Source organism: Siphateles boraxobius, unplaced genomic scaffold (genome assembly GCF_051911475.1).
Source record: "Siphateles boraxobius isolate OS27281-9 unplaced genomic scaffold, OSU_SipBor_1 48, whole genome shotgun sequence".
In the NCBI taxonomy this organism is placed as follows: domain Eukaryota; kingdom Metazoa; phylum Chordata; class Actinopteri; order Cypriniformes; family Leuciscidae; genus Siphateles; species Siphateles boraxobius.
Window position 1 is genome coordinate 8,126,086 of NW_027509119.1, and position 16,423 is coordinate 8,142,508.

Here is a 16,423-nt window from a genome sequence, read left to right on the forward strand (position 1 = left end):
ATGTAACACTGAAGACCGGAGTAATGATCCTTTGCATCATAAGAATAAATGACATTTTAATATTAAAATAGAAAACCGTTATTTTAAATTGTAATAATATTTCACAATATTGCTGTTTTTACTGTATTTCTTTAAAACTTGGTAAGCATAAGAGACTGCTTTCAAAAACAAAATCTTACAAACTTCCCATTTCTTTTTTTATTATCAATGTTGAAAACGGTTGTGCTGCTTAATATTTTTGTGGAAAACATGAATCATTTTACAGGATTCTTTGATGAATAGAAAGTTGAAAAGAACAGCATTTATTGGAAAAATAAATATTCTTGTCACATTATAAACTTGGTCAATTCATTTTGTCCTTGCTGAATAAAAATATTAATTTCTCTTCAAAAAAATTTGTACTAACTAATAAAATAACCACTCGCTGTATAAATGACTTTTACTCCCAAAGTATCTTTCCAACATTGTTTTATTGACGTGCGTGCGGTGTGTGTGTATGTTTTTTTTTTTTTTTGCTGCTATAATAACTTAATTTCCACCTTGAGAATTAATAAAGTAGTATGATATCATATCGCTTCAAACTAAATGACATCATTGCATGGTCTTCCTTGTCTCTCCTGTCCAATTTCACACACCCCTGTTTCCTTTAACTGGCTCAATGGCCTTTGTATTCTTGTTACCACAGGCATATGACGCTGTCAGACGGGGCTCTTCATGGACGAATGACTGCCAAAGAGTGCTCATCCAGCCCAGAGCAACCGACTGACACGACAAACACCCCTGAGCGAGGCATCTTGCAGCGACACAAAAATGTCTACAGCACGAAACCTAAATATCAGAGGCTGTGGCTATATGTGGTCCGATGTGCATGTTAAGAATGAGCCTGTCAATGACTGATGTGATTGGGAGGTAAAGCAATGACACAGCCGTGAAGGTGGCACCCTGAATCAGAACATACGCTGAGCTCTGGCCTCTCTCTCTCACACACACACACACACACACCACCCCACCACCACCATCATCCTACGCATCCTGCACCACCCACAGTTACTAAATATATGTCACAGCTGAGATGAGCAGAAAGAGAGAGAGGGGGGGGGGGAAGAGAGAGAGAGAGAGAGAGAGAGAGAGAGAGAGAGAGAGAGAGAGAGAGAGAGAGAGAGAGAGACCAGAAAGGAGAGGCATAATAGAGCAAGCATGTGTGAAAGCTCTCTGTGAAAGTAGTAACATGGCAGAGAAGCTTCTTACAAGAGGCAAAAATGTCTGGGTTAATATATATTCAAAACCAGCAAGAAATAAGAAGCTTAACCTCATAAAACCTACTGTATCATATTTGATACAAAATTTTTAAGGCTTTCTAAATTATCAACATGATCAAAACCTGTTGTACGCAATCTGCTACATGCCTTCAGTTGTCTGATCAGTAGTTTAAACTTTTTTAGCAAGTTGAAGCCCTAATTTTTGGTGTGAAATCTGTACTGTTTTTATGTTGTTTGTTCATGGTCATTCAGAGTGCATTAACTAATGTTAACAAACACATTTTGATTTTAATAATGTAGCAAATGTTGAAATGAAAATTGGATAGAAGTATTCATTCTTATTTCATGTCAACCTTAATACATAGATATATAAACAACATTAAAAGCTTGATTTTCACCACAGGGGGACTTTAAGAGTGAACTAATGTTAAATAATGAAACCTTATTGCAATGTGTTACTGTAATATTTCAAGATAAACACTTAATGGACTGAAGAAACTTTAAATGACTTGATTATACATATTTTTTTTGAAAAACCATTTAAAGTATGAGTATCAAATATGATACATCAACGTTTATTTGTTCACCCCTTGTATTGTACTGCATTATATGGTAACTACATAACTACAGAGCCTTGATCATAAACTATAAGCATTTAAATATTATCTTCAGACAGATATAAAAGGGACAACTGATATTTGTAAAGCTTTATAACAATAAAACAAACTACTGACATAAAATGCATATATTAAAGTTTATCAAAATTTCATCTTATTTTTTGGCCATATAAATATCAGCACCAAATTGCATATTTTTGCCCAGTTTGGGTATCTGAATAATCTTGAGGTACACATATGCAAATTTAAAAAAAATATTGTTGAAAGGTTTAATAAACTATATAAAAAAAATTCACAAAAATATCCCTAAAATAATTTCTCTTGATTTTGGGGTGAAATATGACCAGAATCTTTTTTGCATGCGGAAATATACATGGCCCATCTAATGATAACCGTACCGATTTAAACACAACTAATCATAGTTAATAATTAACGTGCAATAGCATCATCCCCTCTGTAAGTTCCCATTTCGGGATGCTCTTATTGCTTGTAATTGCACAGAAGCGGTTGTCATTGACATAAGTGCATGTACAGAATAAATATCTCTTCTCCGTGTGCATTACAGCGCAACAAGAGACTGCATCCCAACGGAAACAACAGCCTAAATGTATGCACAAGTTTGTAATTATGTAAAGAGCATTGAAGAAAGGTATTTTTCTGAAGTACACCTGGCAGGAAAACAGAAATGATAGCTTTGTACTAAATCCTGTAAATTCACCTGTTGAAGTTGATTAGTCCTCCAGGGCCGTCCAGCCTCACGAAGTTGTGCCGTAGGTTGAGGTGTGTGACGTCCTGGCAGTAGAAGAGATACTCGGGGACTTCCTCCAGACTGTAGCAGGATAAATCCACCAGACTTATAGTCTGAGACACCACCTACATGACAACGTGAAAACACACACCTCATCAACATGATCAGCATTCTGCTGGAGCCTATACAAATCCAATGATCTTATAATGGTGATATCAAAATAAGGTTAGGCATGACATAAAACCTGAGGAAAATAAGTGTATTTGCAAGGCCTTTGGCTAGAATGGCACATTCTTGAATGAAATGGTGGAACAATGATAAAAGACAACCAATAGAATTAATAGAATATATTAATAGAAATTAATATAACCAGTAAATTAAAAAAATGACAATTTAATAAAAATAATAACCATGTTTTAAATAAGCTGAGATGTTATAGTGAGAACTATTTTTTACACACACACACACACACACGCACACGCACACACGCGCACACACACACACACACACACACACACACACACACACACACACACACACACACACACACACACACACACACACACACACACACACACACACAGAGAAATACCTTTCTTTTAGGATATTTTTGACTTTTATTTCATAGAATTACAAAAAAAATTGTGTCAAGAAATATTTTATTTTCCTAAATGTAGGCTGTTTACAGTCGCCAATCTATATAGCAATTACTTTATAACTTGTTTTATCATTCATGTTAAGACATGGCTTATTTAATCAGATTTTAAAAGTGCAAAAACACTTGAGAACTGCTTGAGAACGGCTGAAGAGCTCAGTGGTGACATCATTCAGGCACTGCCGCATGAGCCAAACTCAGATCAGTGAAATGAAGCACAGTGTCATTACATCACTGGAACAGAATCTGAGCGTGCTGGTTCATTCACATGAATGGAGTCCGTGGGACGGACTAATTTTAAGGGTCGATGACATCATGCCCAGATTTTCGTGTCTACATCTATTCATTCATTTTAAACATATTAATAAAATGCAATTCATACAGACATTTACCAGATTCATTTAGATTTCATTCATTCATTCATTTATCAGAATACAGGTCTTATGATGAACATGTTTTCAATTTCTAAACTAAAATTAGTTGCCAGGCATTTAGTCAAAAGAAAAAAAAAAAGGAGTCAATAAGAAGCTGAAAAAGACAGTAGCATGTGAAACAGATATAGTTTGGCGTAATTTTTATTATTATTACAACTAAAAAAAAAAAAATTCATAGTAAAGCATTTATAGTTTAAAATATTACTGATGTTACCACAAATAAATGTGGTAATTAATTTTGTGCATATATTATGAATCTTCAACGCATTATTGCTTTAAAATTTTACGAATATTACCACAAAAATTCTACAATTTAAATGATATTTGAAGAAAACAAAATACTTTTCAGAAATATATTCAAGGTGTAAGGAAAATTTGTTATTGCTGTTTTACTTAATAGTCACACCACTTGACACTTGCACATGATTTGAAAATATTATTTTGTATTGCACTGACCCCTATATGCCTGGTGCTATTTAAGTATTATTTATGAATTAGCTTTATATATATATATATATATATATATATATATATATATATATATATATATATATATATATATATATATATATATATATATATATATTGCTTTTTTTTACAATTCAATAATTGTAAAAAGAAAACTTAAGCCTAAACTTCAACTTTATTTCAGTTAATTGGCAAGGCAACATTTTCCATCTAATATTAGTATTTTATTTCAGCTTTATTTGAATTGATGAAAATGACTGTTAGGAAATTTAGCTTTAGTCAACAATGATTGGGACTGTATTGAAAGGCTCTTTTATTACTGAGCCAGTCAGACCTCACAGCAGAGCGGCTGTAGTGATGCACATTAAGCACACACACACACTCGGTTTCTCATCTATCATGCCACCTCAAACAGCCTGTTACCTCAGGATCACCCTCACACACAATCGTTGAGAGCGTGCTTTGCATAATTCAGGAAGTTTCTGGTGTAGGGGAGTCAGCTGTGATCTCCAGAGATGGTCAGACCTCATTAGACTCCAGAGACGCAGCCAGAGTTTGGAATGCCAATTAATTGGGTGATTAAGACAAATGAGGACTAACAGAACACAGGGAAGCCGAACAAAAAAGAAACACAAAGAAAACAAACAAGTTCGTGACAATAAACGTGTGTGTTTAAAACACAAGACAGCTGTTTCAGCTGTTCACTGCAGGCGGTCGGTACGGTGCGTCCCTCCGTACCCAAAATACAAACACGTACAATCTGTGAGGGGGATTTATTGGAAAAGCGATAGAAGAGAAAACTCTGATCCGCTGTTGAATCACTGTGGGTTTCCTAATGAAATCTTAATGCATGTCTAGATTAGATAAAGTACATCACTCACTTTAGAAGCCTGCCGATGCCAGCGCTGGTAGTCGGCCAGTGTGTCGAAGTTAACGTAGTAGGTCTGGGCCTGCGGGCCGGCGGAGCTGAACATCAGACAGTGCTGTCTCCTCTTCACCTCTTCCACCTGAGCCAAGAAACGAGCATGTCAACTCTGTTGGTAATGAAGACACTGTGTGCTTTGAAAAAAAAAACACGTATGAACCTTGGCAAAAGGTTAACCTATAAGTAAATCCAGCACTCCCTCGATCAACCTCCTTAGTTTTTGTTTTTTTTGTCCAACTATGGAAGTCAAAGGGCGCCGTCAACTGTCTAGTCACCAACATTCTTTAAAATATCTTCTTTTGTGTTCAACAGAAGAAATAAACTAATACAGGTTTTTTAACAACATGAGGGTGAGTAAATGATGACAGAATTCAAATTTTTGGGTGAACTATACCTTTAAGTGTGAACTCAATGTTTAAGTGCAAAGTTTCAAATGTTTTATAGTTTAAATTTATATTAAATGCAATTAGTTGAAGGTTTTGTCACCACTTAAGTAGGACTTAAGCATCATCTAATTTCATAATTGTCTTTTAAATATGGTTAAAGTGTAGGCCTACTGCTGAATGTATTGACAAACATTTATGGCAAACTAAAATATACTTTGATGTAATTTGTATTGAAACTTGTAGTCCTATGTCACGTATTTGAATATGTAAGTAATTATGAAGTTGCAATTTAGTACATTAAGGGTGTACATTTGTAGTTCGGTTCACTCGGTTCGTTAGGTCCGAACCAAAAAACTACAAAATACATTTAGTCCTGGTCCGCTTAGTGTTCACGTTACCATTTTAACCCCGACCTAAAGCAGGGATATGTTCACAACCTGATTGGTCGGCTGCCGCTTTTATTACATATATTTTGCAACGGAACCTACTAAACGTCCAAAACAACGCTGTGTTTGGTGCTGAATGCCTACATATGATGGAATTTTGACCAGATGAGATCTCATTAAATGTGTAAAGGAGTCAAAACAGCGGCAGGAATCCCTCCGTCACACACACACAAATGAAGATCTGCTGCGAGGAGTAGCGGGTCTGATGCCTGTACTGTGATGGGCAACATCACGACTATGACCAGCAAAACCAGGTGTGCTTGAGCATTCTGTCCTTGTGACATCATGTCCTGTTTGTGTTTCATTTATATGTCTATGGTCCGTGTTGCGTTCATATTTCAGTCGAACCGCACCAGAGTTCATCTTTTCAGTGGTCTCGGCCCGCTTGTTTGCTGCGCAACAGGGTTCGGATGACAGCGTTCACACTTAACCGCACTAATAGAGCAATCGCAACAGAGTTCGTTTTAATTGACCCAAACCTGCCAAGTGTGAACACACCCTTAAAATAAATTAACTGTAAATGTAATATCAAACTACAGTTCAAATTATAATCAATTACTTTACATGTGGTTTAGTTTAGTACTTCTTTTAAGCATGATGGATTATTAAAACAACGATTTAAAATGTACTTTGAAGTAAAACTGAAAGTGAAACTATTTAAAAAAAAAAAAATTTGAGTTAAGAAACAGTGATGAAAGTGCACTCTTAAGTAGACTTAAAGGGTTAGTTCACCCAAAAATGAAAATTCTGTCAGAAATTAACTCACTCTCATATTGTTCCAACCCCTTAAGACCTTCGTTCATCTTCGGAACACAAATTAAGATATTTTTGATGAAATCTGAGAGCTAGATCACTCCTTCATAGGCTTCTAGGCAATTTCATTCTGCCGGTCCCGAAAAGTCAATAAAAACATCATTAAAATAGTCCAAGTCGATACTGTGGCTCAACCTTAAGTTTATCAAGCGACGAGAATACGTTTTTGTGCGCAAAAACCCCAAAAATAACGACTTTATTCAACTATTCATTTTCTTCTGTGTGGGCCTCTGACGTGAGTTCACAACGCATGCGCGAGAACTGAGAAGATGGCGCTCACGATCATTTGATGGGAAAGTGTGAAAGGTAAGACACTTATTTTGCGGCATTGGTAAGCCACTTTTACGTTTTCTCGTTGGTTTCTCACGATTCGGACATCCAGGAAATGCACACTTTAGAACCATTTTAAACATTACATTGAGACCCATCTGCGTCATCTTCTCAGTTCTCGCGCATGCTTCGTGGCGCTTTTGTGTTTGTGTTCACAAAGATGAACGAAAGTCTTACGAGGTTGAATTAACATGAGGGTGAGTAATTATTGACAGAATTTTTGGGTGAACTATCCCTTTAAAGGTGCATTGTGTAATATTTAGGAGGATTTGTAGACAGAAATGCGTTTACTGGTGTGAGGGCGGGACAACCTGTCACTCACATGAGATCCACCAATAACAAACCAGAACCATCCAACCATTCTTCCAGAATTGGAATTGATTTTTGTTTCCCAACCCTAGATATACATCACAATAGGGAAGAAAAGACTATTGCAACTTCTGTTTCACGCCGACTTTAACAAAGGCTAGACAGAAAAGTCTGATTGGCATTTGTCCCTCTCTCTCCCTTCCCTCCTCATCCTCATTCATTCACAGCTGTGTTGACGCATCTGCTCTCTGTTATCTGTTCTCGGATCCTGATGTGTGTGTGGGTGTCTGTGAACCCCTACCTTGCCCCCGACCAGGGGTAGGATGTGCATCTTGCCAGTCAGGCTGTCCTTGACAGAGGCCACGATAAGACAGGTCCCGCACAGGATGACCTGCCGCTCGGCCCATTTATGGAGCTGTGTCTTTCCCTTCCTGACGCTGAACACGCCCTTCAGAAGAGTCCGCTCCTGCTGGTCTGCATTCACCGGTTTCTCTGTACGGACACGCACACAAACACACAGACACACAGGAATCAACCCACTGCCACTCACAGTACAGATAGCACTAATCAAACTAAACGGGTATATTTTACCATGCAGAAGTCGATGCCACAATGCAAAGGTGATCTGTGTGGTTGTCAGCATGATTCTTTCTGTGCGTTTTCTGGGTTGATTTGTGTTTTGGGTCAATGATGTGATGTTTGTTTGAGCGCTCTCTGAGCTTCAAAAATTTCTATGTACAGCGTGTTTTACAAGCATTGTGAATGGCAGCCAATCACAATCATGGCTGTTGAGCGCGGGAATGCAATTACCTATCAGAGGTGTTAGTTAGTGAGTTAGTCAGAATCTGCTTAAAGGATTAGTTCACCTCAAAATGAAAATTTCCCAATAATTTACTCATCCCAATGCCATCCAAGATATCCATGTCTTTCTTCAAAACAGTGGTTGCCATTGAAGTCCATTATTCGAAGAAAAATCCAGAAATGTTTTCCTCAAAAAACTTAATTTCTCTTCCACTTAGGAAAGAAAGACATGGATATCTTGGATGGCATTGGGGTGAGTAAATTATTAGGAAATTTTCATTTTGAGGTGAACTAATCCTTTAACACCGCAGAAAACTCCACTTAAAAGGTAGGGTAGGACATTTTTATTATTATTTTTATTGTTATTCTGGTTGAAACTTTATTCACATCACAAGTAAGAGTACAAGTAAGAGCTCTGTACGTTGTTTACATTTATTATTATCATAATGTTATGTGCTTTAAGACATGAGGTTATTTAAGTATCTCTCGTCTCATAATGCTTTTTAAAGACTCTGCATCTGTTATAAAGGAGGTGTGGCTTTGGAGACGCTCTGAAGGGAGGGTCGGATCTCATGCTTTCAAAGCTAGCTTGCTATTGCTAGACTCTCCAAAATTGCCTACCCTACCTTTAAATTTTTTCCCTGCATTTTGTCCTGTCCATTGTTAAACTACTTAAAGGAGAACTCAGGGCAATTTTTAAGTTAATCTTGATCGTTATATCTTTGTGAGTACTGTCTAATAGAAAAAAAACGAACCAGATTGGTGCTTGCAACACGGAGCTGTTCCCGAAAATGCCCAGAGCTCCAACTCAGCTAAAATGGCAGTTATGGGGACATACCTGTCTTGAGTGTCTTTGTGCCTTTTAACAGACACAAAATGCAATTAAAATGCCTGTCCAACATGAACAGGGACCCTACATGTGAACAAGATGCGTTTAGCAACTTAGCCATTGTTTAAATTCACCTATAGTGTTTTAGACGGCTAGCTGTAGTTTCGCGCTGAAGTCCCGTGGGAACTCAGTTGTAGCCAAAGGTAGGCTAAATAGTTGTGATGAGAAGTCCGGTTCTTTCGGACAGTTCGTTTCAATGAACCGGTTCAAAAAACTCGTTCACCGGTTCTTTTACGTCATCACGCAATGACTTCATTTACGCAATGACGTAAATTCTTTCATCCCGCGGGGATCATCAGTTCTCAGATGACGGGTCCGAAAGAAACAGTTTTCGGTTCAGTGTACTGGTGATTCGAAACTGCAACAATTCTTGAGAATCGCTGTATCACAACGGCGCTGATCGCGCGCGCGCGAGAGAAAGAAATAGCAATGTGCAGGTGGGAGGAGCGTAGTGTGTGAAGACTGAAGAGTGATGATGATCGGAGAGTTGCTCACAAGTGAAGAAGAAATGGTTCGCGTTTGTGCTGTTGCGAATTATGGCAACAGAATGCGAAAATACAAGGACTTATTTTTGTCTTCTTTCCATGACCTCAATATTCTGCATTTGTGGCTAGTTGTACTTCAACTTGATGCGCAAACTCCCATACAAGTACTAGCACTACGCGCTACAAATTACCGCATTTGCAGCGAACACTTTGACAAGGATGACTACATAGACGCAACAAAGCGGGGCCGGTTGAAGATAAAAGCGATTCCGTGGACGAAGACGGGTGCAACTAATGTGGAGGTAATGTAAACTTTATTTATCTTTCCATTTGGGCGCTGTGTTGTGTCTGTGTAGTCATTCTTGTACGGCACAAACGCGAACCATTTCTTCTTCACCTACACACTGCTATTTACCTTTGGCTACAACTGAGTTCTCACGGGACTTCAGCGCGAGACTACAGCTAGCCGTCTAAAACACTTTTTAGGTGAATTTAAACAATGGCTAAGTTGCTAAACGCACCTTATTTACATGTAAGGGCCCTGTTCATGTTGGACAGACAGTTTAATTGCATTTTGTGTCTGTTAAGTGGCACAAAGACACTCTTTATGTATATGCACCTATAACTGCCGTTTTAGCTGAGTTGGAGCTCTGGGCAGTAGTATGTTCCTGCACAACCAGAGGCTGCAGTTTCAGGACCCCAGTTTTAGGACCGCGGTTTCAGGACCCTAGTTTTTTGTGACAGCGCCACCTAACGAACTGGATGATATAGCGGCGGCAGCGGTTTCAGGACGCAGTTCTAGGATCCAGGTGGTTTAGTTTGTACATAGTATCAAGGTCAAACTATTATCTTAAGTCTTGTTAAAAAAAATTATTATATATATATATATATTAACAAAGAAGATTATGGAATAGAAAAGCTCCTACAGCAGGTGGATTAGAGCAAGTAGCATCAAGCTACATGACACAATTTAAAATATTACACTTTTACTTAAAGCTCACTTTAAACCACCATCGAGTATTTGTATCATATTCCGGTCGTGGTTTAAAATGGTTTTAAGTAAAAAAAAAAGATGTTGAAATATGTTATATAGCATTTTATATGCAGCTAATGGCTACACCTTGCATAGCAATACTGTAAACATTCTTTATTCATATGAAAATATCGAAAATCACACACAAACCACATATACTCGAAATCGTGCATTTATTAGCTTCTTGTTTCAGGTGAAGAGATCTGTCTTAGCTTTGTTATCACGGAGGTCAGAATGAGGAAGTGTACACAACAGCGCGTCATGCAGAAGGGCAGGATTATTGTCACGTTCAGCCACGTGAGATGATTGACAGCTCTATAACGAATAAGAGAGCGCAGAGAATTGACGCAAATCAGGAAGAGGAGAGATAGATCCATAGGCATATTTCAATGTGTTCGCTGTTTGAGCTTCAGATCGCATAATTTAGTGGAACATGAAAATCATTATTTCTCCAAATATGTGCACCATTGGACTAAGAACCCTGGCGGATGCTGTATGTATGTGAACACAAATAAACCGGAGAAGACGTGAATGACTGCTTTATGAGCGATGATTTCTATTCAAAATAACGAACGTTACAGATTAATAATTTTGCACTCCTGTCATAAATTAAGAAATTAATGTCACTGCAAACCAGTTTTATCATAAACAGTGGTCAACTACTGAAGCTGGAGTTTTAAATATTTCTAATGATTCTCAGTTTGTCCAGATCAAATAAGAGTGTGATGTTTTAACGAATAATGAATGTTGAACAATAACCTGGGGCCGTCTGTTATCTTTGCCACGAAAGGGGTTAAATGATGAGTGTTTTCGGTGATCCAGTTCGATAGGTGGCACTGTAACAGAAAACTAGGGTCCTGAAACTGCGGTCCTAAAACTAGGGTCCTGAAACTGCAGCCTCCGGTTGTGCAGGAATACCCTTCTCGCTCTGGGGCCTCATGTAGCCTATCAATCTTGCGTACGCACAAAAACTTTGCTTACGCCAGCTTTCACGCTCACGGTCGGATGTACTAACAGTGAAATTAACGTGAGAATGTGCGTTCCTCCACGCCAATTTCATGTCTGGCGTACGTACATTTCTCATAGTTTTTGTCCGTTGGCGACTCTTATAGGCAATGAAGTTAAGTTGCAAACATTACACAGCGAATTGTTCTACAAGTCTATCGCACTACCACCTGTGGGAAGCATTGCTATTAATTTGCAATTTATAAAATAATTTACATATATTGTCACACGAGCCTTATGGGAATATTCTATCAATTATGCAATTAAGTAAGAACATATAAAAGCATATGCAAATTGATACAACCCTTAGTCTATGGCAATGGCAGCTTTGGCCTTATTAGAGGACATTGCTATGGCAGAATCCGAAGAGAACGAGTTTTTAGGGACCACAATGATTTTCTGGCCCAGGATGATGACTGGTTTATCAGCTGTTTCAGATTTCCAAGGGCTATCCTCTTAGAGCTCTGTGCTGAGTTGGGTCCGAATCTAAAGAGAGAGACAGCGAGGAGCCACGCAATACCCGTTCCCTTGCAGGTGCTGACAACACTTGCTTTCCTGGCAACTGGTTCTTTCCAAAGGGAACTGGCAGACCGCTCAGGAATAAGCCAGTCGTCTTTGAGCCGCGCAATGCCAGCGGTATGGGTCGGGATCATCCGCATGTCTACCAGGTATAAGGTTCCCATATGATGCAGTTGACCAGCCGAACATTAAAACGCAATTTGCAGCGATAGCCGGTTTTCCTAATGTTTTCGGAGCGATCGACTGCACACACATTGCTATAAAGGCGCCATCTGAAGAAGAATTTGCATATGTGAATCGGAAACATTTCCATTCAATAAATGTGCAGATAATATTGGTTACCTTCGTGGCTGTCCTGTAGTAAATCCGAGTCTCCCACAGCAGCAGATACTACTCCAGAGAGTAAAGTGTCATCCATAATTGAGGCAACTCTCTGCTCGAAGGGTGTAAGTTCATCGACCCCTTTACCACTGCCTGTTCTGCCCACACTTTGTCGGTGCGCAGCAGTTCTCCATTTAATGTCCACCTTTATATCAGACCATTTATTTTTAAGTCCATTTACAGTGCGACTTTCAGATCCCACCGCATTGACGGCATCAGCCAAACTCTCCCACTCATATTTTTTCCTTTTGTTATTAATTCCGGAGGACAAAGTTCCAAATATTTTTTTTTTCTCGTTTCTACCTCCGATAGTAGCACCTCCGATTCACTTTCTGTAAAGTTTCACTTCTTGCCGCTTGCTTTAGCCATTTTCTTACTCCTTTCTTTTGCCAAAGTGGACTCATTACCATATTTAAATGTATTTAATTAAGGGAGGAGACTGGGTGGGGCGTTGTGCTCGTGCATGTGCGGTCATTTTTACGTTAATTGGGATGAACAAAGAGAATATGCGTGGGATCCTTCGTACGCAGAGATTCATACATCTGATTTTTTTTGTGCGTACGCACATTTACAGCTTTGTCCGTACGCAATGTTTTAGTATGAATTCAACGCAAGTCATTGTACATGAGGCCCCTGGGCATTTGGGGGAACAGCTCCGTGTTGCAAGCACCAGTCCGGTTCGTTTTTTTCTATAGACAGTACTCACAAAGATATGACGATCAAGATTAACTTAAAAATTGCCCGGAGTTCTCCTTTAATTCAACAGTTTTTGCAATGGTACAGAAATTGGTACGGAGAATCATGAAATTTTACTGGTAGTGGTACCCTATCAACTACTGAAATTTTGACACCGTGACAACACTAGTCTGAAGTAATTTTGCATACTAGTGTATGCACATGACAGAACTTCTTAAGGAGCAACTGTCTGAACATCACACACACATACACACATATTAATTCATGTGCTAATAAAGACCATATGTAGTGTGAAGTGCGAGCTCGCTGTGGGACGTGGAACAGGGGTGAATAGGGCTGGCGGTAAACCATGTCACATGTATTGGTCAGCTCATAGTCATACACGTACACACATAACGTTACACTCTCCATGGGTAGCAGCAAGTATGGAGTAGAAAAAGATAGTAATATCTTACATGCAGACAGGCCATGAGATTGCTCAATCATTAACCAGTATAACTTGTAATTGTAGAACAACTCGATGGTGATAGAATGTTTCCGAGCATCAGAAACAAAACATCATGCAATAGTTATGCAGTTGTTGTTAACCAATCACATTACATTTAAAACTGAGATGACCAACTTGTTAATTTCGGAGTGAATTAACATCAATAGCACAATCTCATTCCTCTTAATGGTGGAGAATGTAACATTCTGGATATTAAAATACTGTCTCCTATTCAAGCTTAATATGCTTTAGTGTTGGGTCCGAGTCCACCTTTGTAGAGTCCGAGTCAAGTCCAAGTCCTTAACAATCGAGTCCGAGTCCAAAGAGGGCCGAGTCGGACTTGAGTCCGAGTCCTTAACATCCGAGTCCGAGTCGAGTCCAGCCGAGTCCACAAAGATTTAAATGATTTGAAATAGACCTTTCACAAAGACCCGGCCCTCTTAGTTACTGTTGCTACGTCCGACAAGCCGTTCTGCTCTCACTCCAAATGTTCTCACACAGTGAAAAATATATTGCGGAGCAAAGAGGACACTGAATATGCGCCAACATACAAGACAGAGCAGGCTACTTTTGGGATGAAATAAAGTCTCATCTTTTACATTTTTATAATTATTATGAAATTCAAACAATAAATCGTGTTTTGTGGTGCTTTAATGTGTAGGCCTCAGTTCAAGTAGCACATGAACTGACAATCTCTTCTAGTTATAGCACAAATTAAACATGAATGAAAATCAGAACTGCAAAAAGATATCAATACACACCATTTTTCAAGTTCAAGTCCACTGACTTTAATCTAGCCTACTAACTGATTTGGTTTGTTTGTCGGACAAAAATGGCGGTATCTGCATTATGATTGGTCAGATCGCCTGTCAATCAAATTTCGGCGAAAGGTCTCAACACTGAGCTCTTAAATTAATATTTTAAACCTTACAACATGATTGCAATGTATAGTCAAAGTCATACGTTTACCTATTGCACATCTTTCAGAATCTGCAAGGTAATGCTCAAGAATGCAACACGATGCATTAAGAGCCAGGGGTAAACTTTTGAGCAAATGGTGATGTTTAAAGTTTTCTTATTTTGTTTTACATCCTAATATATTTTTTAGCCTCTGAAGGGCAGGACTAAATTAATATAATTTTTCAACAAAATAAGAACAATTTACATCCAGTTTCATCCTTAATTGACTTCTTGAGCATCACTAAGTGTTTGCAGGGTTTGTGATAGTTGTGTATGAGTCCCTCAGTTGTCACCAGTGCGAAAAGATGGATCTCACAATCATAGTCACTGCTAGTAAGGAGTCAAATATGCAGAAGATGCTGGAAAGGCAAAGAATATGCAGGAGCTGGAGGATTTTTCCTCACGAACAACCATTACAAAAAAACAAAAAAAAACAAGAAAACAAAAAAAACAGTTGTGGATACAAACACAAAATACAAGATAAATTACTTGATTGTAATATTGTGTGTCAGGTAATGATATTTACAATCAAGTAATTTGTCCTGTATTTTGTGTTTGTATTTTGTCTTGTGGACTAGGCTATTAAACATCTGTTATGTGAAAAAGCTTTTTCAGTGCAGTACTAAATAGAAACAATGTTTTTATGATCCTTCTTATTAATAAATAAATAAATTCCATTTTGGAGATTTTGAAAGGTGTATGTAAACTTATGACTAAAGTGTAAATGTAACAAAAATCATTAAATTATTAGACACCAAAATGTTGCTATGGTTATCACATTCTCATGTTGCTATGGTTACGATGTCAATCATCGCAAATTCAAGACTCACAGGACTAAAATTTAGCGGATTCACTCCCACATTTAAATGCATTTATCATTCTTTATAATTTACAGAGTGAACGTAACCACTGGTCCTCTAGAAGCACGGAAAACAAAACTATTATTTAGATTGTAATAGCGCTCCCTTTAAGCCATCACTTACTTACCGCGTTCTGCACTCTCCCTAAAACTCTCGTCATAAACACTGAAGTGTCCACACTGCAAAGTGAATCTCTCATTTATATCGCGTCAAGACTTTGTTTATGAGGGGATTTGCGAAAGGATAAAGCTTGTGCTGATTCTGAACATACATATTAAGCGAAATCTCCGCATGTTGACTCTAAAATGCCTCTGATTTGCCACTGTGTTCATGCGCTTAATATACATGTCTGTGATTGGCTAATGCTCAACGCGGAAACAACACAAGTAGTTTGGTTTCGTTTTTGAATAATATTGTGTCCTCTAGTGCCCGGACTCGACTGGACTCGGACATTTTTCCAAGTCTAAAATGTCCGAGTCCGTGTCAAGTCCGAGTACAAATTCATCCGAGTGCGTGACAAGTCCGAGTTCATTCAAAATTGGACCCCAACTCTAAGCTTAAGAACAGCTGTAAGTAAACCATGCGTAGGTTGACCTGCCTGAAGACTGTCAACGCTGTGACACTGTGATGCTTTCAAAACATTGTTCTGTTTGTTTGAGTTGCCCGACATATCAACTTCTTACTCGCGCGCTAGCGTGAGTTTGGCTGGAAATGCCTGTAATAAGTTGTTTAGAGGAACTAGCCATGCTTAATGAATAATGTACACATTTTGCAGTATATACTGTGTGCTTCCTACTATCTTTTGTAAAAATTTTATGTGACACAGTATTCTACATTTCAGTTTCAGTAATATTCATTTCAGTTTCCAAAAACGATTTTAATACTTTTGTTAACAATAACAACTTTGACTAAAGAAG

At 38.3% G+C, this 16,423-nt stretch overlaps 1 protein-coding gene and 1 long non-coding RNA gene across 3 annotated transcripts in view; one reads left to right on the top strand and one right to left on the bottom strand.

Annotated features, from left to right (window-relative positions):
- LOC143710738 (uncharacterized) overlaps positions 1-16,423 on the top strand; it is a 172,697-nt gene that overhangs the window by 82,842 nt on the left and 73,432 nt on the right. The window lies entirely within an intron of this gene.
- The window catches only part of phlpp2 (PH domain and leucine rich repeat protein phosphatase 2), an 86,389-nt gene that overhangs the window by 33,527 nt on the left and 36,439 nt on the right, over positions 1-16,423 (bottom strand). For both annotated transcript variants that reach the window (XM_077201836.1, XM_077201837.1), the window contains exons 4-6: positions 7,692-7,882; positions 5,063-5,188; positions 2,595-2,749 (exon numbers count right to left, since the gene is read on the bottom strand). In XM_077201836.1, coding sequence (XP_077057951.1) covers positions 2,595-2,749; positions 5,063-5,188; positions 7,692-7,882 — 472 coding nt within the window. The remainder of the gene's footprint in view (positions 1-2,594; positions 2,750-5,062; positions 5,189-7,691; positions 7,883-16,423) is intronic.